This window comes from Aspergillus pseudoviridinutans, assembly GCF_018340605.1.
Source record: "Aspergillus pseudoviridinutans IFM 55266 DNA, scaffold_3, whole genome shotgun sequence".
Taxonomy (NCBI): domain Eukaryota; kingdom Fungi; phylum Ascomycota; class Eurotiomycetes; order Eurotiales; family Aspergillaceae; genus Aspergillus; species Aspergillus pseudoviridinutans.
The window spans coordinates 515,953-539,839 of record NW_025091283.1 but is presented as its reverse complement, the minus strand read 5'-3'; the positions used below and the strand labels follow the sequence as shown (position 1 = coordinate 539,839).

The 23,887-nt window shown below is 52.5% G+C and overlaps 12 protein-coding genes across 12 annotated transcripts; 7 read left to right on the top strand and 5 right to left on the bottom strand.

Moving 5' to 3' along the window:
- Positions 1-192: 192 nt before the first annotated feature.
- Positions 193-525, top strand: Asppvi_003910 (carbohydrate-binding module family 14 protein; the record flags this gene model as incomplete). The annotated part of the gene is made up of 1 exon (XM_043299867.1): positions 193-525. One exon carries the CDS (start codon positions 193-195, stop codon positions 523-525), a length of 333 nt encoding a protein of 110 aa, XP_043155802.1.
- A 376-nt stretch (positions 526-901) lies between these two features.
- Asppvi_003909 (uncharacterized protein) lies at positions 902-1,957 on the bottom strand (the record flags this gene model as incomplete). Its single annotated transcript, XM_043299866.1, has 1 exon — positions 902-1,957. One exon carries the CDS (start codon positions 1,955-1,957, stop codon positions 902-904), a length of 1,056 nt encoding a protein of 351 aa, XP_043155801.1.
- A 1,264-nt stretch (positions 1,958-3,221) lies between these two features.
- On the bottom strand, positions 3,222-5,390 carry Asppvi_003908 (FAD-binding oxidoreductase; the record flags this gene model as incomplete). The annotated part of the gene is made up of 5 exons (XM_043299865.1): positions 3,222-3,653; positions 3,701-3,848; positions 3,897-4,350; positions 4,405-4,904; positions 4,951-5,390. The coding sequence occupies 5 exons, from the start codon at positions 5,388-5,390 to the stop codon at positions 3,222-3,224; spliced, it is 1,974 nt and encodes a 657-aa protein (XP_043155800.1).
- Positions 5,391-6,820: 1,430 nt separating this feature from the next.
- Asppvi_003907 (uncharacterized protein) lies at positions 6,821-8,174 on the top strand (the record flags this gene model as incomplete). The annotated part of the gene is made up of 6 exons (XM_043299864.1): positions 6,821-6,947; positions 7,003-7,028; positions 7,077-7,113; positions 7,161-7,246; positions 7,294-7,664; positions 7,715-8,174. 6 exons carry the CDS (start codon positions 6,821-6,823, stop codon positions 8,172-8,174), a joined length of 1,107 nt encoding a protein of 368 aa, XP_043155799.1.
- Positions 8,175-8,305: 131 nt separating this feature from the next.
- Positions 8,306-8,901, bottom strand: Asppvi_003906 (uncharacterized protein; the record flags this gene model as incomplete). Its single annotated transcript, XM_043299863.1, has 3 exons — positions 8,306-8,673; positions 8,722-8,777; positions 8,834-8,901. 3 exons carry the CDS (start codon positions 8,899-8,901, stop codon positions 8,306-8,308), a joined length of 492 nt encoding a protein of 163 aa, XP_043155798.1.
- A 1,094-nt stretch (positions 8,902-9,995) lies between these two features.
- Positions 9,996-10,335, top strand: Asppvi_003905 (uncharacterized protein; the record flags this gene model as incomplete). The annotated part of the gene is made up of 2 exons (XM_043299862.1): positions 9,996-10,043; positions 10,078-10,335. The coding sequence occupies 2 exons, from the start codon at positions 9,996-9,998 to the stop codon at positions 10,333-10,335; spliced, it is 306 nt and encodes a 101-aa protein (XP_043155797.1).
- Positions 10,336-10,417: 82 nt separating this feature from the next.
- Asppvi_003904 (putative ABC multidrug transporter) lies at positions 10,418-15,114 on the top strand (the record flags this gene model as incomplete). Its single annotated transcript, XM_043299861.1, has 6 exons — positions 10,418-11,473; positions 11,524-13,059; positions 13,117-13,496; positions 13,567-14,128; positions 14,186-14,419; positions 14,467-15,114. 6 exons carry the CDS (start codon positions 10,418-10,420, stop codon positions 15,112-15,114), a joined length of 4,416 nt encoding a protein of 1,471 aa, XP_043155796.1.
- An 823-nt stretch (positions 15,115-15,937) lies between these two features.
- Positions 15,938-16,721, top strand: Asppvi_003903 (uncharacterized protein; the record flags this gene model as incomplete). The annotated part of the gene is made up of 2 exons (XM_043299860.1): positions 15,938-15,971; positions 16,033-16,721. The coding sequence occupies 2 exons, from the start codon at positions 15,938-15,940 to the stop codon at positions 16,719-16,721; spliced, it is 723 nt and encodes a 240-aa protein (XP_043155795.1).
- A 3-nt stretch (positions 16,722-16,724) lies between these two features.
- Positions 16,725-17,717, top strand: Asppvi_003902 (uncharacterized protein; the record flags this gene model as incomplete). Its single annotated transcript, XM_043299859.1, has 2 exons — positions 16,725-17,259; positions 17,449-17,717. 2 exons carry the CDS (start codon positions 16,725-16,727, stop codon positions 17,715-17,717), a joined length of 804 nt encoding a protein of 267 aa, XP_043155794.1.
- Positions 17,718-17,738: 21 nt separating this feature from the next.
- Positions 17,739-18,247, bottom strand: Asppvi_003901 (uncharacterized protein; the record flags this gene model as incomplete). The annotated part of the gene is made up of 2 exons (XM_043299858.1): positions 17,739-17,803; positions 17,890-18,247. 2 exons carry the CDS (start codon positions 18,245-18,247, stop codon positions 17,739-17,741), a joined length of 423 nt encoding a protein of 140 aa, XP_043155793.1.
- A 1,085-nt stretch (positions 18,248-19,332) lies between these two features.
- On the top strand, positions 19,333-19,731 carry Asppvi_003900 (DUF4267 domain-containing protein; the record flags this gene model as incomplete). The annotated part of the gene is made up of 1 exon (XM_043299857.1): positions 19,333-19,731. One exon carries the CDS (start codon positions 19,333-19,335, stop codon positions 19,729-19,731), a length of 399 nt encoding a protein of 132 aa, XP_043155792.1.
- A 338-nt stretch (positions 19,732-20,069) lies between these two features.
- chsC (chitin synthase C) lies at positions 20,070-22,871 on the bottom strand (the record flags this gene model as incomplete). The annotated part of the gene is made up of 5 exons (XM_043299856.1): positions 20,070-20,751; positions 20,800-21,830; positions 21,887-22,248; positions 22,301-22,724; positions 22,788-22,871. The coding sequence occupies 5 exons, from the start codon at positions 22,869-22,871 to the stop codon at positions 20,070-20,072; spliced, it is 2,583 nt and encodes an 860-aa protein (XP_043155791.1).
- Between the last annotated feature and the right edge of the window lie 1,016 nt (positions 22,872-23,887).

Sequence of the window (23,887 nt, the reverse complement as noted above, 5' to 3'; positions counted from 1 at the left end):
TCAACAACTCAACAGACGACAACTCGCCAACAACCGCCACCTTCCAAGCCGACATCGATTCAGTCGAATAACCTTCAGTCTTCAAGGTGTCCATATTTCTACTTTTGTGATTAATTTTTAATCCACACATCAATGTACGTCCGCCCACTGATGCTGGGCTATCACCCATACTAATGTCCAGCCAGTATCAAGATGCAGTTCACTCTCCAGGCTCTGTCCGTCTTCGCGGCCTCTCTCCTCTTCTCCGCTGTCTCGGCTGCCCCTCAATGCCAGCCTGGAAACGCCTGGCCTGATGTCCACGACTGCCACAACTTCTTCGAATGCGCCGCTGGCGGCATCCCAGTCCTCAAGACCTGCGGTCCCGGCACGGCTTACTGCCCCGTCACCGGTGTCTGCGACTACGAATTTAAGATCCCCTCTTGCCACCCCCGCGGCGCCATCCCCAAGGGCCCTGAGCATCCCAACATCCCTGAGGGTTGGGGCTTGCCTTATGGCCACGGCCACCCCGGTGCCGTGGGTCACTAAGTGTTGAGGAGCTGTCATTCGAAGCTTGACCCCTCTATTGAGAGATCGAGGATGTGTACTTCTTTTATACCTGTTATTACCTAAGATTTTAATCAGTTCGGCTTGGATGGTGTGGTGTCTGGCCATGGATTATAGCTGTCTATGTCGATACCATGGGAGGATCTGCGCAGCATGACTAGCAGATCACGGCATAAAATTGAACATTTCTGTTATTCCAAATTATATACTAGACATTATCCCCGTAGAATACCTTATGGCTATCTCGTCGTATTCGTGGATGTGAATGAGAGCTGAGGTGTGTCCGAAATATTCGTGTTGACATCTTAAGGATACACCACAGAACGATCTAATTACAGTCAAACCAAATCATCAATGYCTACGCGCTCGTCGCCCCGGCAAAAAGCAGCCCAAAGAAGACGCCCACTACTGTCTTGCGCTTCTGCCACTCGCCGATGATCATGCACACAGCAGTGGCCAAAATTGTATCATGGGCCCTTGCCGGCGTCGATCCCTTCGCGCGAGCCAACTCCATGTCTTCCGGCATCTCGTCGATCCCAAACACCTCGCAGATTTTCGAGTCTTGAAGGACAAGAGTCCCGTACTCGTCTGCCTCAGGACTGCAAATAAAAGACGCCACGACCACCTCCTCCGCCTCATCGGCCACCTTGGCCGGCACGATCGCCACCAATTTCAGATGGTGCACCGGCATCCACTGCTTTGCCGCTTTGCGCTCCGCTGGCAAGTCCTTGGTACCTTTCCACACAAAGTCAACCCCTTCGTAGCTGAATGCATATTCTCTCGTCCGTTTCGAGAACGGCGCACTCCATGTCAACTGACACGCCTCCGTAGCTCTTAGAGGTTGATAAGCAGTAGGATCATCTTCAGTCCACTCCCCCTGCTTCCGCTTCGCATTGACCTCGCGATGGTACGCCTTGCCGGACTCGCCCCATAATCGCCAAGTGCGCACCCGATACCCTTTCAGATCACTGTCATCCTTGACACGGTTATCGGCATTGGTCCGACTTTGCCATTGCACGACTCCCCTGGGATCGATTGCGTCCCCGAGGTCCCTGCCAAATTGCATCCGCCACCGGCGCCAGCCAGCGTAACTGTGGATGAGGCATATGGTCCGTCCTTCCTTGGAGCCCCCCGAGCGAAGGGTCCGAGGCGCCTTGGCGAAGCTGACGTACGGCCTGTGGACAAAGTAGCCGTTTGGGTCTTGGACACTGGACGGGTCTTCTTTTTGCTTCTTGCGGCGCAGCTTTTGGGTTCTTGGTTGTTCGGTGGTGGTGATGAGCATGTGGTCGTTGCGTTCACGGTAGAGGTAGTAAGTTGAGGATTGGTCTTGGAGGGATGGCATGTTGTCGGTGAGAGGGATTTGTTGTAAAGAGTCGGTTGGTAAGAGGGGACGATCGTCGTTGTGGAAGGTCATTGTGGAAAAGAGTTGGCACAAGTTGAGAGACTGGTCGGGATATCCATGTCTACTTATACTTGGATGAGAACATACACTTTTGCTAGTGGACAGGGCGAAGCAACATGTTCAAGCTTTCTGCACGCAGGCAATACGAGGGACTTGCCCAAACGGGAGAGACGAGGATAGATTCTAGTCTTCTTTAGGCAAGTCGCGTATTCGGCGCCAATCAAATCGGTGTGGCTCAGCTGTGATTCTGGCTAGCTCGCCCGTGTATGAAGGCTTGGCTCTCCCCAGATACGAGGGGATGTAGATCGCAACTAGAGTCCAGAAAAGGAGTATTGATGCTACCCTGCCCCAGTTAGAATGGTCGTGGATTGGACATGGATTGATCCGCACTATGTTTGATCCAACCCATGCAGATTATGGGTTGAACCACCACCTATCTAACCCGCCCTTAAATCCACGTTAGACTGCGGATAATGCATATCTATAGTACTAAGCTAGCATTCTAATTACCATAGACCTTTCTCGTATCCTAGTTATACTACTAGGATATCTGTTTATTTTATTTAAGAATGATTCGTATCATCATTCGCTATATAAATATCATATATTAACTATCATATAAGTAACAAGGCAAAATAACCTTACCTAGGGGAGTAGGGTGACCCCGAAGTTTAGGATGAAAAGTGGTGTGGAGATATGTCTTACCTTTCACCATCATCCTCACTATCATTTAAGATTAAAATCTACCATAATTCCAATTTTCCTTAACAAGTCTAATACTTTCCTTTATATATAGATAGATATGACTATTCTCTATCTAAAGATATAAAGATATATCCCTAAATGGGCCTAGATATAGTGAGATAAGCTTATCAGTTCTAAGAGGCCCTAGACTATGTGCATCTAATAAGTTATCCATATCCATGTGGATCAGGTATGACTAACCCATTAAGTTACAGGTCTGATTAGGGCCTACTAGATCCAATCCAAAGTACGGATTAGTTGGTTTGGATATGATTTGCGGATTGGGTCAGCCACTCTAGCCCTGATGTTCCACTCAATATGAATCTGCAACCAAGGCCGCCTTCAGCACGGCTTTCGCGAAGGAGTGGGTTCTACCCAGATGTCTGTTGATTAAGCGACGACAAGGACAAAAATAATCCCAGAATGGCATGGGATTGGTCGGTGTAGAGAACATTGAATCAAAAACAGGGGTCTGTGTCTATAAGTCTTCACTCTATAAATAATGTACATCCATTGCCATACATCAAGCAATCTAAGAAACAGGACACAACCGCCCATTATTATTCCACGAGTAAGGCACTGGGTCCGTAACCTGGACCTCCCAATCCTCCGCGCCAACAGCGGTCAGCGCAAAGAACAATCCCCACCGATCATACCGCTGCTTGAGGCTGTAGAGGCGGTCGTAGTTGGCGCCGTAGAACGCCTCCTGCTGGTTCGGTTCGAGCAGGTCTGCCTCGCTCATGTATGCGCCCGAGTCGGGGGCAATGTCGCGCAGCACATCCATCCAGCTCGTCACGAACAGAGACTTGTCCTTCACGGTTTCCCAGCTGGCGTCGGATGTCCATTGGGCGCCGACAATGACGTGTGCGAGGGCATCACGCCAGGCGGGAAGGACGGAGGTATCGGTGGGCGGGGTGACGGCTTTGCCGGTGCCAGTGATGTGGAAGCCAGCAATGAAGAGTCCCTAGAGATGGTTAGTGAGAGTCAGGACAATGCGACGGGAAGGCCTACCTGTTCGATGGCGTCCTTGTGAGCAAGGAAGGTCCGGTTACGCAGACTGTCGTCCTGGAAGACGCTGCGGGGCATCAGCCGAGAGGCGGTCTTGACCAGGGCTGTTCCAACGTATTCTTGGGGGAAGGCAACCGCCCACACATCATGGCTGCATATCAGTTAGTTATGATTCTCGTACGGGGTATGGCAAGCTCACAAGTTGTCGGCGTAGTTGTACCACGGAGTGTAAGTGATGTTCTGAGCGTCCAGCACATCGAACCACGGAGCGAGCAGAGCCTTAGTCTCGTCGACCGTCATGTTGGGGGCGACAAACGACTCCATGCGGAAATAGTAATCGGTCGAACCGGCATAATCGGTACCAAGCTCATAGGCGGACGCGCCGAGGTAGTAGTAGCCGTACGTACCGGCATCGACAAAGCTCTCGAAGTTGTCAAGGTACGACTCGACACCCTTCCAAAAGGCGTCGGCGCTAGGGGCGTCCTTGATGGTGAAGTTAAAGGTCACCGTCGTCGTCGGCAGCTTGGGGAGTGCCTTGACTGTCAGCGAAGTTACGACGCCGATGGTGCTGCCGCCACCACCACGAAGCATCCAGAAGACGTCCGAGTTCTGCGTGGATGTGGCCGTGATGAAACGGCCATCAGCCAGAACCACTATCAAGCCAAGTTAGCCGGCGAGCCTAGGGCTGACAACGAGATACGACCTACCCTCCATCGCAAGGACCTGATCCGCGGCCATGCCGTACAGACTGCTCAAGGGCGAATGACCACCGCCGGCGGTATAACCACCTCCCAGACCAACAGTGACGGCTTCACCACCAACAACAGTAACACCGTTGGCCTTGGCATATTCATACGCCTCCCACACCTGTACACCAGAGCCGAACTTGATGGCCGGGCCGACGTAGCCCTTGGCGGCCTTGTACTTGGGGTAGAAGGTCTTGTCCTTCAGCCAGTGCGTCCAGATCGACAGAGCACCCTTACCGGCTGCCTTGCCGTTGAAATCATGGCCGGTGTTCTTGACGACCAAGCGCAGGTTGAGATTTCGGGCGAAGTTGACGGCTAGCTGGATCTGGGCCACGTTTGTGGCATTAACAACGTAGGCGGGATACCCGCCGATCTCACAGGTGCCCGTGTAGTTGAAGCCAGGGGGCATGCATGTGCGGCCTTCGTAGAGGGGCAACATGATGGAAGCCGGATCCCCCATGCTATTCTCCGTCAGCCGCCATCCAGGGAAAGATGTGAAGCACTTACTGCAGATCAGAACTGATCCATTGTGACGTGATGGTGGCACATTTTGCCGCATCATACTCGGGCCAGTCAGGGTAACAGTATGCTGCCAGTGGTGTCGTCTTCACCAGACGGTTGCCGAGAAGAAGATTGAAGATGTCCCAGATCAGGTCGTTTGGCCAGGCGCGGTCTCCAGGCATTACCTTGCACTGGTGCAAGCTCCTCTTTGATACGGAAGAGGAGTTGGTGCTGGCAAAGGTGAACATGCTGGAGATGGTCGCATTCTGAAGGGTGTCAGCCACATTGGCGAGAACTCCATCCGTCAGTTGGACAGTTTCGGATGGGAACAAAGTTTCCGATGGTGAGACAGTAGTTGCGGCAGGTGTCAGCGATGCCGTGACACTGGCCTCTTGCGCTGCGACCGCAGAGGCCGCGGCCAGGATAGCCAGGACGCTGTTCTTCATTGTCTAGGTCCTAGTACAGGGGTCAAGGAGGGAGGTAGCCTGTCCGTGTCAACACAGTGCATGCCATGTGGGCGATATTTAAACACTCTCTGAATGGAAATTAGGAGACAATGGATGTCGAGTCCTGGATCTCGAAGCGAACGACTGTTGCCCGTCGCGCAAAGCAGGTGGATCCTCATCTCGGAGAATTTGATGGATTCTGCCTTGGTGCGCAGAGCTAAGCAAGTAGCGGCACGGCGATGGGCTTCTAGCGCATGAACTACTGCACAAAAATATATGTGCTCCACGCTCCTAGTCTAAAGACTGACTCGCCGACAAGAAGATGGAAGTTCTCCGTACGCAAATTCGCCGTTATCCATAATATCGTGAACCCGGTCAGGCCACGTTTTGTGGCACTGGCTAACAAGGACTATTGATGTGGCTGCAAGACAAGACTACAGCTCCTGCGGCCTGCGGGCGCCGATGTCGGTAATTGGCTCTGGAGTGAGGAAGGAGAGGAAAAGGACAAAGAACAAACCATAGAGAAGAGAGCGCCAAATGACTAAATAGAGACTGAGGACCGACCGGTTGATTGAGTTGTTATGCTGTCACTGTGTACCGGGAGTTGGCTGTCGAACATGCAACCAAAAGTTTACCAACAATAGCCATGAAAGAAAGTTAAATCGAGATTCGAGACAGTCCCGGAGGGAGGTTGTCCTCCGAAACCCTTAGTCTAGACTAGTCTACGTCGTGGATAATAGAATTGTCCCAGGAGACTTGCCGACTTGGCTCGCTTACACCGAAGGAGATGGATTCTCGACTCAGTCGGCCGAGGGACTATGACTGCACTAACATGCGGGGCGATTTATTTGCCATTTCAACCGACGAGCCTTTGTCCTAAGTGGTCAATGAGTGACTTCTTCTGAGAAGAACCAAGACTAAGACGCAGGAGCGCCCGAGCCGATGTGGAGGAGAAGTCCTGTAGCGTTGTCCGGCAATTTGTCGGCGTCTCACCCAGACAATCTGGATCCAGTCCCTTGGGCCCTTGACCATGGACTATTTGACCAAGTGTCACAAGTGGCCGGAATGCCTGCCAACTTCATGCGATGGCCGAAGGAGGCACAGGAGCTACACGAGGCCTTTAGCTGGCTAACAGCATGGCTCTATACAAATAGACTTTGCCATCGAGTCCGCAGCTGACAAACTAGCAGAAATAGCACATGTATCCTTCAGCAGAAGGTTCGAATGCAAGCAAAAAGTTGCGTTTGAGGAAATCGACCAGAAAAGACGGCATGAGCCTCCGAACCCTAATGTAGGACTCTTGTACTCCATCGACCTGCGGCAATTTCAGCTCCTCTCATAAGGATCTGACGGCCGCTTTTTAATCTATTTCTCTTTCTTCCTTTCTTTCCTTCTTGTCATCTCCGTCCGATGGATTGCGATTCTCCGTAATGACTGCCCCAAGCGATACTCTGCAGCCCCAGGCGATTGCGCTGATCTTTGCATTTCCCGCTGCGGCAACGATCGTGGTGGGCCTTCGAATCTACAGTCGATTATTGACACGGACGTTTGCAGCGGGTATGTTCCCAGATCGTACTATATTGGGTTGACGCATGCTGATCACGACTTATAGATGACTGGGTCATTTGTTTTGCGGAGGTGGGTGAGACATTTTCGTCAAAGATTCTCGCGCTGACCTGAATCAAGGTCCTTTACTGGGCTGAGACGATTACTTCTTACTATGGTATTGCCAATACATGAGGCTTTTCCTGCATTAACTAACATATTCAGTCATCAAATGCATGTATATTGGCTACCATGTCTGGGACGTTCCGAAGGACTTTCCCGCCGCCCTCGGAGCAAAGTACTCCTACGCAGTACGTTGGACTCTATTGCTCCTAACTACATACTAACTGTCTTTCAGACATTACTCCTGTACAATCCCATCCTGGCCCTTATCAAAACCTCCATCCTCCTCTTCCTCCTACGCTTGACCGGACAGAAGGTGAATGTGCGGAGAGCGATATACGGACTGTTGATCCTCAACGGGATCGCCATGGTGGCCACCTTTTTCATCACCATGTTCCATTGCGTCCCAATTGCGTCCAACTGGGATCCTATGTCCTACCCGAACGCGACATGTATCAACTTCGCCAACTTCGTCACCGGAACGGCTTGTGTCTCCATCTTCACCGACGTGCTGGTGCTGATCCTTCCCACCTGGATTGTGTATAACCTGAAGATCGCGCGGCGTCAAAAGTTGATGTTGATCGGGATTTTATCCTTGGGCTTTATGTGAGTGATCTACCTATCTGCCTGGAATTATTGATGACTGATGTGGGAAGATCGGTTATATCTGGAATTGTACGGGTCATCCTCCTCGACAACTACGACCGCCACTTCCCGGCAGATTACACCTACACGCTCCTCTTCTGTATTTCCACCATAGAAGTAGGACTCTCCATTATTGCGGCGTGCGCGCCGTCTCTGAAGCCACTCTTCGTCATGATTCTCCCCAAAGTATTCCGCAGCAGCAAGAGCCGGAGTGCTCCGCAGTATAACAGGTACGGAGCCAGCCGCAGCGGGCCCATGGCGTATGATCTCGATAATATTTCGCGGGGATCCCGGCGAGCACAAGGAGACACCATGATCGAAGCGGGGGACAATGAAAGGGGAGACAGGCTTTCTAAGAATGGGATTGTCCTGACCACTGAGATGGAGGTCCACTGGCATGTGTCTGGATCCGGACGGCCGATAACTCAGGGCAGTAGTACGGAGAGTCTAGTGCAGCAGAGAAAATCATAAAAAGGGGCATGTATTTGTAATGTATCGTTGGTCTACTTTCGATTCTATATGCATAGCGACCGGATCCCTTTTCTCGTCATCACGTCTCCATCTCACTTTCACCGCCACTCGACCATGTAGGACCACGGAGCTCAAATCCTGACGCAGTTGGTCGAGTAGGAGCTCACATCATTGTCATGGCCAATGTCGGCAAAATTGAGGAACTGGTTGCGGCAGAACTCATAGCCAAAGTCGCCCTTGCAGCCGGGGCTGTCGTAGAATTTGATACAGCAGCGGGTGGTGCCCTCCGGATTGTCCGAGTAGTACCTCATCGACGAAATCTTCTGGTTGAGAGGGTCGACGTTGGGGAAGCACTTGAATCCGGGATTTCCAGGTCCGCCATTAGTGATAGATGGACCCTGTTCCTCCTTGAGCTGATAAAAGTACACGCGCCAGGCGGACACGCTGGGGACAAGGGCCAGGGCGAAGGTGGCGGCGAGAGCTGCGATCTTCATGGTGTCTGTGCAATTATCAGTTCTGATTTTCATCTGGTGAGGGAAATGCATACTCTGTGAAAGTGATATGCTGGTTTCTGTCAGAATATTGTTGATGCGGTTGAGCTGGCTTGAGGATGTCACCTTGACGAGGAGTGGAGAGGGCTTTTATAGATTCCTTCTTACGGGTTCTTTCGCTGAAGCTCAACATGAACAGGTGCCGCATCTCCGTCCAATTTTGGTGCTGTTTCCATAGCGAGGATGATGCCAAGGAGTCGACGCAGATTCTAGATGTCAATTAGATTGGCCAAGATATTAAGATCTCGTATAGACAGCGACGCCCTTCCCCAGATGTATATGTACTGCGACAGACGGGTTGTAGCTGCTTGGCACCCGCTCGTATTCAGTTGATACATTGCTGCATCTCCTCCATTCTTGAGCTGAGGATTCTGCACGAGTATAATCTTCACCACTGTATGGATCAAAATCATCCAAGTTTTCGGGTCCTCTTTCGTATTTCTCCTGGCTTCATGCAGACCTCCAAGTCTGGATCTCTTGTTACAATGGCCCGAAATGGCCGACACTCAGCATATGCATTTGTCATTTGGTCTTAGACGAAGATCATAGGTCTCTCGGATGATAGAGCTCCCTTGCAGCGAGATGACGGTATGAATCCCGTGCAGTGAATCCTGAGTCGACCGGTTACTTGTCACTGTGATGGGCATTTGACATGACTCAATTCATCTAACGATCCAAGGGACAAGCATTTTTCTGCACTCATGTCATAGTTAGAACAGGAGGCGACGTACACGTCGAGCGACCTGAGAGGTTCCATTCAGGCCCAGCACAATAAGAGCCGTGCCGCCAGATGAGCACTCTGCCTCCATCCCTCGCCAGAGCCGTGGTCGTTTCTAAAGGGCTCAAGGAAGATTTCTGGCGGCCGGCAGCGAGTCCGCCTTTCTCAGGATCCGAGGAGAGCTCGCTCCATCACCAAGTGGGACAAGATGACTGCGCGTTCTTAATTTGCGACATCGACTGCGACGTTAATAGAATTCATGGCACAGGCCCCCGAAGACGCGCAAGGTGGACAATGTGTCCGAGCTGATGCTGCCGACAATGCGTACATAGAAGATCAATGGGCCACGCCAGAGTCGTCATCTGAATCTCATCCAAACAACTTAAATGAAACGACTTACCCAGAGCTTTTGAGGTCACTTCCCGAGCCTCTTACTAACCATTGCCTTAAAATTCGTCCCCAGCCCTATGCCGAACTTTTTCCCGTTAATGCGCGCAGAGATTGGGCTGGATGGCTACAAGGACACGCAAAGAAAGACGTTACCAGGCAGCCATGATCGCGGCTTGGCTTGACTCATTGTCTATGGTAGCAGTTCAGACGGTAAGCATCCAACGATCATCCTGACCGACTACAGAAGCACCACCAAAACGGGACCCCGACTCCCGGCGGTGCGGTGGAGGGCGCGGGTTCCGCGGGGCCCGAAGACGATGGCCAAGAACAGGCAGATCTTGGTATCGCAGGCGACGCAGCCACTTCGTCAAAAATCAGAGTCATCGCATTGATGCCAAGGAATCTGGATCTTTCTGGATTCTTGGTGGGATCCCTTTGGGCATTAATAAGTGGTCCGCGGGCGGCCGAGATGGATGAGTCGCATACTGGCATTCACGTTTAAATATTCTCGGGAACAAGCCTTCTCTATCTTCCTGGTGTCTAAACCGTCGGAAAACTATCCTTGCACCCGCTGGTTTATCCCTATGGCTCCGAACCCGACGGATATCCGTTGGTCGACGGGGGAAGATACCCCTTCTGAGACCCAGATCTCCGATAGCCAGGAATGCCCGGATGCTGCTCCAGATGAAAAATTCAGCCCTGAGGATGTTGATCGCCGGTTGGCAAACCTGGCCCGTAACTTAAGCGCCCAATCCCAACAGTCCCGTCATTCATTCCTCTTTAGCGCCGGTGAAAACAGCAGTCTCAACCCCCAGAGTCCTTCGTTTGATGCTAGAAAATGGGCCCGAGCCTTTTACAATACGCGTTACTCGCAGGATAACGACCGTCCACCTCGGGTGGCAGGCGTCGCATTCAAAAATCTGAATGTATTTGGGTATGGCAGCCCCGTGGACTATCAGATGAGCGTTGGTAATGCGCTCTTGAAAGTGCCGACGATGATCCGACAGGCCCTCGGAGGCAGGAAACAGCGTGTTGATATTCTGCGCGACGTCGAGGGCCTGGTGCTTCCCGGGGAACAGCTGTGTGTCCTTGGTCCCCCTGGCTCCGGTTGCTCAACGTTCCTCAGAACGATTGCGGGCGAGACCCACGGTCTGAATGTCGATTCGGCGGCATATCTCAACTACAACGGGATCAGCCGCAAACAGATGTCGACGGCTTTTCGCGGCGAGGCAATCTACACAGCTGAGGTCGACGCTCACTTCCCGATGCTCTCTGTAGGAGACACACTGTATTTTGCCGCCCTTGCTCGTGCACCGCGGGTGATTCCCGGAGGGCTATCCCGACAGGAATACGCCAGACACCTGCGTGATGTGATCATGGCCATGTTTGGCATTGGCCATACAGTCAACACGCGTGTGGGGAATGACTTTGTGCGTGGTGTCAGCGGAGGCGAGAGAAAGCGAGTCACCATTGCCGAGGCTGCCCTGGGATACTCGCCACTACAATGCTGGGATAATAGTACCCGAGGCCTTGACAGTGCGAATGCTGTGGAGTTCTGTCGGACGTTGCGCACGCAGAGCGATGTCTTTGGAATTACCTCATGTGTGGCCATCTACCAAGCCCCTCAGGCGGCATACGATGTGAGTGAATACGACTGTAACCCGCTAGTCACCTGCTGATGGACAGATAGCTGTTTGACAAGGTCCTCGTTCTATATGAAGGACGTCAGATATACTTTGGTGCTGCGCAGGAGGCCAAATCCTACTTCGACCGTCTTGGATTCCAGTGTCCTGAATCTCAGACGACGGCCGATTTCCTCACCTCGATGTGCAGTCCGGTCGAACGCATTGTCAAGCCCGGGTTTGAACATAAGGCTCCTCGGACACCAGAAGAGTTTGCCCAGCGATGGAAGGATAGTCCGCAACGGCAGTCCCTATTGCACGCAATCGAGAAGTTCAGCACCGAGCACCCGCTCGACGGACCCGATCTGCACCAGTTCGCCCTCTCACGCAGGGCGGAAAAGTCACCCCATCAGCGAGAGAAGTCGCCTTACACCTTGTCCTACTGGGGCCAGGTCAAACTGTGTTTGTGGAGAGAATGGCAGCGTCTCAAGAACGACCCCAGCGTCACATTGGCCATGCTCATCGGAAACTTTTTCGAGGCTCTGATCATTGCCAGCATCTTCTATAACCTCGCCGGAGACACATCCTCGTTCTTCTATCGCGGCGCCCTTCTCTTTATGATGGTCTTGCTCAACGCCTTTGCCAGTATTCTTGAGATTCTGACATTGTACGAGAAACGCACCATTGTGGAGAAACAGAGCCGCTACGCATACTACCACTCAAGTGCGGAGGCTGTATCCTCCTTCATCATGAGTCTTCCATATAAGTTCATGAATTCTTTCTTGGTCAATCTCACGCTGTACTTCATGTCGAACCTGCGACGGGAGCCGGGCCCGTTTTTCTTCTTCCTGTTGATTTCCATGTCAATGATGCTGGCCATGTCGATGTTCTTCCGCTGGTTCGCATCCTTGACCAAGACAATCGACCAGGCCCTTGCTCCTTCATCTATCATTCTGCTGGCCCTTGTTCTATATACTGGCTTCGCCATTCCTGTTTCGTACATGCGCGGCTGGGCTTCCTGGATTCGATGGATCAACCCCGTATCATATGGCTTTGAAGCCGTCATGGTTAACGAGTTCCACGGGCGCGAATTCCCGTGTTCATCCTTTATACCAGCCGGACCAGGCTACGAGGATGTATCCAGCACGCAACGAGTATGCTCGACTGTCGGAGCGGTTCCTGGCTCGGATGTCGTTTCCGGCGACGCGTTTGTCCGCTTGTCGTACGGCTACGTCAACAGCCATCGCTGGCGGAACTTTGGGATCATCATCGCGATGACCGTCTTCCTTGCTGTGTGTCATTTTGTGACGACAGAGCTTGTTGCCTCTAAACGATCAAAAGGCGAGGTGCTTGTATTTCGACGTGGTAGCGCTCATATCGCACGTGCAAAGCAAGCGCAGAGTGATGAGGAACGACTCACTGCCTCTGCTGTGCAGAATGAAAAGTTCAGTGAGGGCCCGACTCCTGTCGCGGGTGTTGAGAAGCAGACATCTATTTTTCACTGGGAAGATGTGTGCTACGATGTGAAGATCAAAAGTGAAACTAGGCGGATTCTCGACCACGTCGATGGATGGATCAAACCTGGTACACTAACTGCTCTGATGGTAAGACCTTCCCTGCCCGTCTGCGACACTCGAGAGGGCTAAGCATGTTGTATCTAGGGCGTCTCTGGAGCTGGGAAGACTACCTTACTTGATGTACTGGCCAGCCGAACCACTGTCGGAGTCGTCACAGGCGAAATGCTGGTTGACGGACGACAGCGGGACAGTTCATTCCAGCGCAAAACGGGTTATGTCCAACAGCAAGACCTCCACCTGGCTACTACGACCGTCCGTGAGGCACTCGAGTTTAGCGCTCTACTGCGGCAACCACCCCAATACAGCCGAACGGAGAAGCTGGAGTACGTGGAAAAGGTGATTGATCTGCTCCATATGAGAGATTACGCCGACGCGATTGTCGGCGTCCCCGGTGAAGGGTTGAACGTCGAGCAAAGGAAACGACTCACTATCGGTGTGGAACTGGCTGCCCGTCCCAAACTTCTGTAAGTTGTGACCTCAGGCAAATTACTATGGTCTCAGGCAAATTACTGACAAGGCGCGTTGCGTGCACAGCTGTTTCCTGGATGAGCCTACATCTGGCTTAGACAGCCAGACGTCCTGGTCGATATGCAACCTCATGGAGACGTTGACTAGAAACGGCCAGGCAATCTTATGTACTATCCATCAACCGTCGGCCATGTTGTTCCAGCGCTTTGACCGACTCCTGCTCCTCGCCAAGGGAGGAAAGACAGTCTATTTTGGGGAGATAGGATCGGGGTCAAGGACCTTGATGGATTACTTTGTTCGCAACGGCGGACCGCCCTGTCCGAAAGGCGTGAACCCGGCAGAACATATGCTCGAGGTGATTGGCGCCGCGCCAGGGGCCCATACAGATATCGACTGGCCGGCTGTCTGGCGCAATAGTCCGGAGTATCAGCAAGTTCGCCAGGAATTGTCCCGATTGAGACAGCTTGCCGGCCAACCTTCGTCTGTGCAATCGGATGACCCATCCAGCTACTCCGAGTTTGCGGCCTCGTTCACTGCCCAGTTGGGCCAGGTCGGTCGTCGAGTGTTCCAGCAGTACTGGCGGACGCCTTCGTATATCTATTCCAAGGCGATTCTCACCGTCGGCTCGGTAAGTACTGCCTGGTCAATTCATGGATCATGTGTCTAACAGTTCATGCAATTGCAGTCCCTCTTTATTGGTTTCTCCTTCTTCAAAGGCGACAATACCGCCCAAGGATTACAGAATCAGATGTTCGGCGTGTTCGTTTTCCTCTTCGTCGTCATCCAACTCATCTTCCAAATCATTCCATCATTTGTCACACAACGAACTCTATACGAGTCCCGCGAGCGCCAGTCCAAGACCTACTCCTGGCAAGCGTTCGTTCTCTCCAACATTGTTGTGGAGTTCGCATGGAACACGGTAAGTCATCGGCATATATGCCCAGATACGGACTAACCATGGCTCAGATCGCGGCCGTTCTGTGTTTCCTGGTGTGGTTCTACCCCGTCGGTCTCTACCGCAACGCAGAATACACCGACACGGTCCATTCCCGGAGCACCCTCGCCTTCCTCATCATCTGGGCCACATTCCTCTTTGCCAGCTCATTCGCGCAACTCCTCATCGCCGGCGTCGACAGCGCCGAACTCGCCTCCGCGCTCGCAAACATCATGGGCATCATGATGTATGCATTCTGCGGGATCCTCGCCGGCCCGCATGCTCTTCCTGGTTTCTGGATCTTCATGTATCGGGTCAACCCGTTTACGTACCTGGTTTCGGGCCTGTTGTCGACGAGTCTGGGTGATGCGCCGATGCACTGCGCCGACAATGAGTTCCTGGCCTTCTCTCCCCCTGCGAACCGGACTTGTGGCGAGTACATGGAGAGGTACATTGCGGAGGCTGGGGGGTATTTGCTGGATTCGGGGGCGCAGGGCGATGGCCAATGCGGATATTGTCGTGTTGATAACACGAACCAGTTCCTGAGGAATTTTAGCATTGACGTCGCGACTCGGTGGAGGGATTTTGGGCTTCTCTGGGTTTATGTTGCCTTTAACACCTTTGGGGCGGTGTTCCTTTACTGGCTTTGTCGGGTCCCGAAGGGAAAGAAGAGGCTGTAATTCGCAGTCGTGGATATAGAATATAGAATAGAGATTAGATGACACGGGACTGTTGCTAACGGAATAGAGGGCTTGCTCTGTGGGATCTGGCAGCTGCACGAGTGGTAGCTGGACGAGTTCCTACTGGCTATGGATACATGTTATGTTTAATAGAAGAGAATTATCTCTACAGGATGGTAGCTCCTGCAAAATGGTTCACTATTTACAAAGATCTATATAAGAGGCGTACCACGAAATGGGATCGCATTCTGACTTCCATTCCATCCGTATGACGAATTATTTGTATGTGGCCGAGATAGGAATCAAGTAGAAGAAGAAATGATTATATCGAAGTGAAAAGGAAAGGGAATAACGTAGCAATTGCTACGAATAGCAGAGCAAAGGAAGATCCTATTGCCGCTGCAGGCGATGCAGAGCCGGTAAAGAGCGCTGATGTAGCGGTATCCGTCACAGTGGAGGAACCACTTGCTTGAGAAAATGTAGAGAGAGTGGCGGCGCTGGAACCTGCGGTCGAAGTCAGACTCGAGGGTCTGGAGGATGGGATTCTGGATGCGGCTGATGTCCGAAGGCTCGTCGGTGTGCTTGCGTGAATGGTCTGGTTGTAGTTGGGGATATCACCATGAGCCCCCACAGCGGCGACGTCCTTTGCGCCGGATGATGCAGAGCCCGCAGTGTTGTAGGAACCGGTTCCGTGTGCGCTACCTCCAGTACCGAGGCCAGATTGTGCTTCAGCAACAGTGTCAGAACTGGAGGCGGAGCCCGAGCTCGACCCACGGCCGGTATCTTGCTCCTTGGTAGAGCCAGACTCAGAAGTCGACGAACTATGAGGTCCAGATCCAGGGATTGTGGGGACAGCGGTAGGAGCTGCTGTCCTCTCGACTGTGAGCACAACAGTAGACGCTACTAGAGTTTCCGTAGTGACGAATGTGCTCTTTGCCCTGGCGGGACAATTGGCGACTGTTGACGGGCAAGCTGTGACAGTGGCAGTGCGGGTGGTCAAGACAGTAGAGGTGACCACATCGACAGAATCCCCTCCTGACGAGGCGCGTGAGCTGGCGCTTGCGGCGGATCCAGGGACTCCGGTGATTGTAGGTCGCTCGGCAGCGTTAACTGGACAAATGGTGGTGGAGACCAAGACTGTTTCCGTGGTGGTATATGTGCTCTTATGGGACGCGGGGCAATCGGTCACACTGGATGGACACGCGGTGATGGTAGCGGTGCGAGTGGTGAAGATAGTAGAGGTGGTAGATTCACCAAGAGATGATGGGGCAATAGCAGCCGTAGGGGTGGTGGAGGTGGTAGCCTCGGTGACTGGGCAGATCGTCGTCGCAACCACAATGGTCTCAGTGGTCAGAAATGTACTCCTGGCTGACGCAGGGCAGTCGGGGACAGAGGACGGGCATGCGGTCACGGTAGCAGTTCGGGTTGTCAGGATAGTCGATGTGGTGAACTGTGGCGCGGAAGTAGTAATGGCAGACGACTGCCCAGATGCCGCGATAGACGATGTGGGAACGACAGCGGGAGCGGATGAAGGATTCGATGGGGTTAGGAGCCCACTGGACAATGAGATTTGGGAGGATGCTGCGCCGGATGAGGGCGTAAATTGAGGAATGCTGGACGAGGGTGAGCTCGGGGCGGGCAGCACGGAGGAGGAGCCCAAGGAAGTCACAGCAGCATTGGAGGAAGGGCTGTCGCTTGATGAGGCTGGGGTGGTGGCGACCAACGCAGCGGAAGAACTTGGGGATGTAACAGCAGGGACGGAGGAAGCCGGTGATGATGGTGAGAGACTGGCGGACGGATCAGGTGACGACGACGACGACGCTGCTGGCCCAGGACTGAAAGAACTCGGTGCGGCGCTGCTCGATGGTGGAACAGACGATGGAGTTGAAGTCGGGACCGAGACAGGGATAATAGAGAATGACAGCACAGGAGATGAGCTTCCGGGTGAAGGCAGAGGGATCGCAGAACGCGACGGGATGACCGCGGAGGAAGTGATCAGAGCAGATGACGAGGACGGCGCTGCTGGCCCAGGGCTGAAAGAAATCGGTGCGTCGCTGCTCGATGGTGGAACAGACGACGATGGACTTGAAGTCGGGACGGAGACAGGGATAATAGAGAATGACAACACAGGAGACGAGCTTCCAGGTGAAGGCAGAGGGATCGCAGAACGCGACGGGATGACCGCGGAGGAAGTGATCAGAGCAGCCGACGAGGACGGAGAGGCCACTGGAGAGGAGACCACAGGGGAAGAGATCACCGGAGAGGAGACCACAGGAGAAGAGATCACCGGAGAGGAGACCACAGGAGAAGAGACCACAGGAGAAGAGACCACAGGTACGGAAATGACCGGGGGTGCTGACACGCTGCCCGTGGGTGAGGTTGAAGGTGTTGCACTTGGAGTCTGCACTGGTACGGACGGTGAAGCAACCACTATGCTGGACGGAATCGCCGAGGACGACGCCGTGATCACCGCACTGCTGGATGGAGTTGGGGTAAAGACCGGCGTCGAGCTGGGCGTGAGTGTGGCTGTCGAGCTGACGGTCACAGTCGAGCAGATCTCCTGCGCAGGACCCAGGAGCTTGGCGTTGTCGAACTCGACATAGATCTGGGGGATGTTAATAAGGTTACAGAACCCCCACATGGTAAACGTGTGCGAAGTCGAGGTGGCTGTAAACGTCGCCGACAGGGTCTGCCAGGTTTGAGCCGAAGATAGCAAGTATGACCCAGTTGCCCGTGTCAGGATGTTAGTGGTATCGTGTGCAGCGTAAAACCAACAAGTGGTGTATATCGGAGGCCTGGCCGACGAGCCGAGTCTGTAGTCATACGAGAAGGTATAGGTCGTGCCCACTTGAAGCCCCGTCACCGTCTGCGACATGGCATAGTTCTGGGCTCCCACCCAGCTGACCTGCGCCGCGTACTGCCCGTCGTCCGAGTTGTCGCTGATGACCGAGACGGGACCAGTTAACCTATTCCACGGACTGGTTGAGCCTGTCTCAAAGGAGGGATTGATGAACAAATTGACCGACTCCGTTGTACAGGAGACTTCGGTGCTGGTGATCACCTCGGTGTCTGCCTGGGAGAGCTGACCAAGTAGCACCAGGGGCAGCGCGATGGCCGCAGAAAGGGACCGCATTTTGATTATTGCAGTTGATTGCAGTTGATTGCCGTAATGAAAGGACGAGGCGTGGATAACCTCACGAAAGGACCGAATATCCTAACATGGATCCAACAGACATGCCGCGGGGGATGGGATTATATATGGAGAAGGGCTGTTCCCTTTTCTCCTTTCGTGCGATATCTGGATCCATTTTGTTGAGCGATTCTGCTGCCAGGGAAATGTATGGCGACGCCCCATCGTCGGCCATATCCGAGTGGGCTTTCTGATGCGATCGTGACTGATCTCTGGTCTAAAAAGACCAGAATCAAGCCGCCCAAGAGATGGGCTATCTACACTAAGCCTTCTGGTCCGGGACATTGGGACCTGTCTGAGTTCTTTTAGCGATATAGCAGGAGTCAAAAGTCAATAGTCTCTTTTCCAGCGAAATCTCTGCGCTTTGTTTGGTTCTTTTCGACTTGGCTCATCCTAGCGTCGGGAGTAGCGTGCTTTGATGCTATCCACAACCAAGATCTGGTATTTTTGCCGACAGGATTCTCGCTAGAAAAGACCTAAATACCGGTCCTTGCCACTTGATGGAGCTGGAAATAATCCCTAAGAGCATCAATCTTTGTTGAGTTTTCCATTTACGGTGGAGTAATCCATTCGCAATGTGCTCAGCAACTATATAGCGGATGAACTGACACTCACTTTGTCTATATAGGTAAAGATGGCATTCAAGATAGTTTAAAGACTGACAGAGACAATAGTGTGATTATTATCGCACTGAAAGAGAAGCTGGAACAGCAAGACCTGGTATAAGTACATGTCGGCGGGATGGTCAAGGCATCGTATTAAAGACCTGTCACTTGTCAACCAGAACATGCCTATCCTCTCTACTATGCTAGAAATGGTCGTCTTGACATCTTTTTGGCGTAGTGGAATCGATGGCTGACAGGTCTGCTTATGGGCAAGGCTGCCTAGAGCCAAGACAATGTCAGCCTTGTTGACACGAACAAATATTAATACGTGATTCACCGGTCGCCTTCGACCTCCCCAAACAAACTATCTCATCTGGACTATCACGAATCTCAGCCCCATTCTATTTGTCATCTCAAACCTCCATGTCTCAATCACCTTATATCTCGCTCCTCACCACCGTCTTGGGAATCATCCCCATCGGTTTTGGCGTCAACGCCATCCTGCGTCCCGCCCATGCCTTGACCTTCTTCGAGTTTGAACCACCCGTCGCTCCCGGAGACCGAAGCCTCGTCGACAGCCTGATGATAGTATATGGCGCGAGGGATATTTTCATGGGCCTCGCCGTCTACGCTGCCGGGTTTTTCGGCACTCGCAAGTCCCTCGGTTGGACTTTGATCGCAACCAGCGGTGTCGCCGTTGCCGACGGGGCTGTGTGCTGGAGCCAGGGCCATGGACATTGGAATCACTGGGGATATGTTCCTGTCCTTGCCATTATCGGAGGCCTTCTGGTCCGTCAGTCCGACCGCAAAGATAGATTGTAATCTACGATTATTCGAAGAGGAATACGGACAAAACCAATGGAATGTCAGCAGTTAAACGTCTCTACAGTGAGGTATGCTCATGCTATGAAGCTCGGGAGTCTATCCGGGTAGTCCGAGGGATTAGACATGCAATTCATTCATTTTCACATTCCTTCTCTATCACAATGCATATAACCGCTGAATCATCGACGCGCTACGCAACACAAAATTCCCGACTTGCCTAAGAAGTAGACAGACCCAATGAATCGAAAGATGGACAGTCCAGCTGTTGCCCACAAAATCACTTGGAAATAATACTGCGTTCGCGTCGTGGATGTATTCTGTCTCGAGGTCAGTAACTAGCCCATGCGCATCCAAGGCATTCCAGAACTTACCGTCAGACACATCTTCCTGATGCCGTCGCTCGTGATGAGCAGCGAGACCAGCAAATTACTCAGAATCCAGAACAGCACCAGATTGGTCCGAAAGTTGCGGTAGGAATCATCCATGCTGATAGTCGAGTCTTCCTCGGGTTCCTGATACGGAGCCAGCGCCCGCTTAACGGTCGTCTCGAACTGGCTGTCGATATCCGCCTGCGGTTTATCTACCTCCTCGATGAAGTTGTTCTTGCTGCCGTCGGCCTTCTTCGTCTGCGCCGAGGGCAAGGCGTCCGCCTTATCGGATCCCTTCGTACCCCACGAGACATCGTGCCAGTTGCAAAACGCATACACCATGAGGATATTTATTGAAGTGGTCATGCCCAGGAAGTACGCCCAGGAACTAGTCAGGATGTGCCAAGGGTCCATGTACAGAATGCTGGCGACGATGTAGATGCCGTAAGTGGACACCAAAGCGATCAGGACAATTCCGCCACCACTAGAGCTGAAGAAGGAGGAGAGGAAGTGGCCCACGCCTTGGTCGAAATTGAAGTCCATCATGCCACCCATGAAGGCATTGGCGACCAGGTAAAAGGACAGGATCAGCACATAAAACTGCACCAGAGAAAACCAAAGGAAAGACATGGTGTAGGCGAATTTGGTTCTATCCGTGTCAGCAGTTTCTTATCCGCCAGGGATTCCGGGTACTTACCCTTTGGGTCGATTTCCCAGAGCCAGCACAAATTGGAGCATCAGGGCCAAAAGATAGCCATATTTGACGAAAAAGTTGACAATCTGGGAGGCATCGTTGCCGAATGGCCACGCCTTGTTCTTGTTATGCGAGCTGGGTGTGCCGACAAGGTCCATGATGACCGAGCTGGTCAGCCAGTAGGATGCCAGCGAGAACCAGGTCATGATGAGCTGGCAGCAGTTGTAGATCATCTGAATATGCAAAAAGAACATGCGAACCAAGCTATGACCGCTCTTATAGATGCGTCCGAAGTGCATGATGGAATACAGACTCGCAGCAAAGGAGCCGTTGAGCCATCGTCGCCGCTGGCTGATGAATTCCGGCGCCGCCTCGGGGACATCCGTCTCTCCTTTGGATGCTTTGACGTACGTGAGATGCCATTTGAACCCAGCTTTGGCCACCAGTTCAAAGCACAGGATGCGATCCTCCGCAAGAAACATGTTCTTTTTGAAGATATTCATTCCCTCAATACCTTTCTTTCCCAGCCTCTTGGACAAAGTATGATCGCCATGGAAGTATTGCTCCAACGGTCGGCCCATGATCGCACGATAGCGATATGCCGAGAAGGCGCCTGGTAGCACACTCACGTAGCCAAAGGCGCTTTCCAGCGGTTTGTCTAGGATATTGGATATTTTGTACTCGAAATTCTGCGCTGCAACTAGCGGGTTCAGCACATTGCGCCATCCCCTGCCCAACATTGCATGGATTTCGCCACACGCTCCTCCTAATGTTTTGTCATTATAGAATGCTTCCCACAGGGCAAGCAAGGATTTGCTGCCGGGCTTCGTGCCGGCATCGAGTAGGATGCAGATTTCCGGGTTCAGGATCCGGCTAAAGGCGTTGAATAGCCACCGATGCGAGTTGATTTTCTTGCTGTTCTTCTGCTTGAGGCAAAAGATCATTTGGACTGGGGGTAGATTGCGAGGATCATTGGGCTGTGGTCTGACCAGCTGCTGCGTCGCGGTGACAGATAATTGTGTCGTATATTCGAACTGAGCGATGGTCAGTGGAGTTTCTGAGACGGAAAGCGCTGCCTTGTAGAGCTCACAATATGTGCGACTGTCTCGCGCCCGTCCACATCCTTTTTCATCACACCATCCTGATACACACCTATCGTGGCGAGGACATCCAGAGTATTCTTATCACAAGGTTCAATCCCGTCAAACACGAGACACACCACAATCTTCTGCCAAGCCGGTCCTCCCTTGTTCCAGAATTCTGACTTCTTCAGGTTCACGATGTCTCGGACGTTCTGCATTACACCATGCAGAGTTCGGGCGGTTAGGACTTTGTCCTCGTTATAGTAGGTGATGGCGATGAGCAATTCCGTATGACGATTATACATGGCGGGACGAAGGTTGTAGCCATTGCGCAGGGTGAACTCATCCGGGTCGCAGGTGGCGGCCGTATCTAGACCTTCTCAGTCGACTGCGAGCGATCGCATTTCGGCACAAATACTTACACCGCATATGCGTGAACTCTTCATGAAACGCTTCCTCCGCATCCCGATACTCCGACTGGATCGCGTTCTGGATCGCACTCGGAACCGGGTAGTCGACGCTGAGCACGGAACCCTGGACGAGGTTGATCTTTCTTGTCCCATATCGCCGTAGCGCACTCGATTTCACGCCTTGTCGCCTTTGCCAGGCATCCATCTCGATTCCACTGTAATCCGACATCCGTGCACTGTGTACATCGGCGGCTTCGGACTCCTGGTATGGGGGAGCAAATGCGGTTATCCCGGGATCATGCAATGTGTATCGGCGCAGGGAGTCGGTCGATATGTTGGGATCGTCGTATGATGAGCCATTGGGGCTTGCTAAACTGCGTCGAAGGAGGGTCTGTTGTTGATCATGATCTTCCGCGTCATCGCGACCGTAGGTAGGCTGCTCACAGCAAAGTCAGCTTTTTCGCCGTTCTTGACCAGACTACACTGGTCAAACACTCACGGTGGGAGATGTAGACGGTTGAGAGTAGAAGCTGCTTCGGCTCTGTTGCGGGGAATGCGCCGAATAGGGCGTTGGAGTGCCCATTTTGGCAGTGGACGTTGGAATTTGAGAGGTTGGATGTCCGGATAATCGGTCGGGGAGGATGAATATTTGAAAGACCTGAAGAATTGTACCTGACTAAGAAACCAAGGGTCGCAATTATATGCCGCTCGTGCTTACCACGGATCAGAGACAGATGGTTCTATTGTTAGATGAGACCTCAATTGAGGTCTGACTGGATCGTTTGTCGATAAGAGACACTGCCTTTGTCCAGGCAACATCGCAGACAGATATTTCATTATGATGGGCCGGTTGGCCCGTCCCACCTCTGTCATTGTCCAATCTTGATTGATGACAGTTATTATTAGGATTTGATTAGTGAGAACAGCACCGCCTGCTCGATGATGACAAAATCTGGCATATTTTGATCCTTGGCTCTGGGTCCAGTGGAGCAACACACATCCGGCAACTTCTCACAAGTCCTATTGCCTCCGAGATGAGTTCGCTATTTGTTGATTCAAAGCTTGGGGTTACTTCCACACGCAKGGCCATGCTCCTATGCCTGCCCCTTGACTCGTGAGAACGCTCATTCCTGGATTTCGAAGTCCGAACTGATCTCGAGGCAGCGATCATCCACTAGGCGGGGGAACAATCGTCAGCCAAGAACTGACCAGGAATTTTCTATTGCTTGTCGCAGCCAGTGGCTGACGACACCCGGTGTAAGGCTTGGCCCGTGCCATGTCGTCGCAAACTTCGTAAGGGTCAAGTGTGTTTTGATAGGACGCTTTGCAGCCCACGCCACGGTTGCTGCAGTTCGGAGGTTCTGGACGACGCGTGGTGCTGGAAAGACAATTCGGGACGTTGGCCATGATGATTTGTGGCTTGTTCTCGGCTGTGCTGCGGTCACTCCACTGAGAGTGGGACACTGCGAATACGGATCAGCTAATGAGCAATCTCATCCCGAATCAGGTCACACAATTCATTCAAAAAGATTGAGGCTGAACACAGTCAATGCCCTATGAGATTGAGGACATAGATATTCCGAGGTATCACTCCAGGTG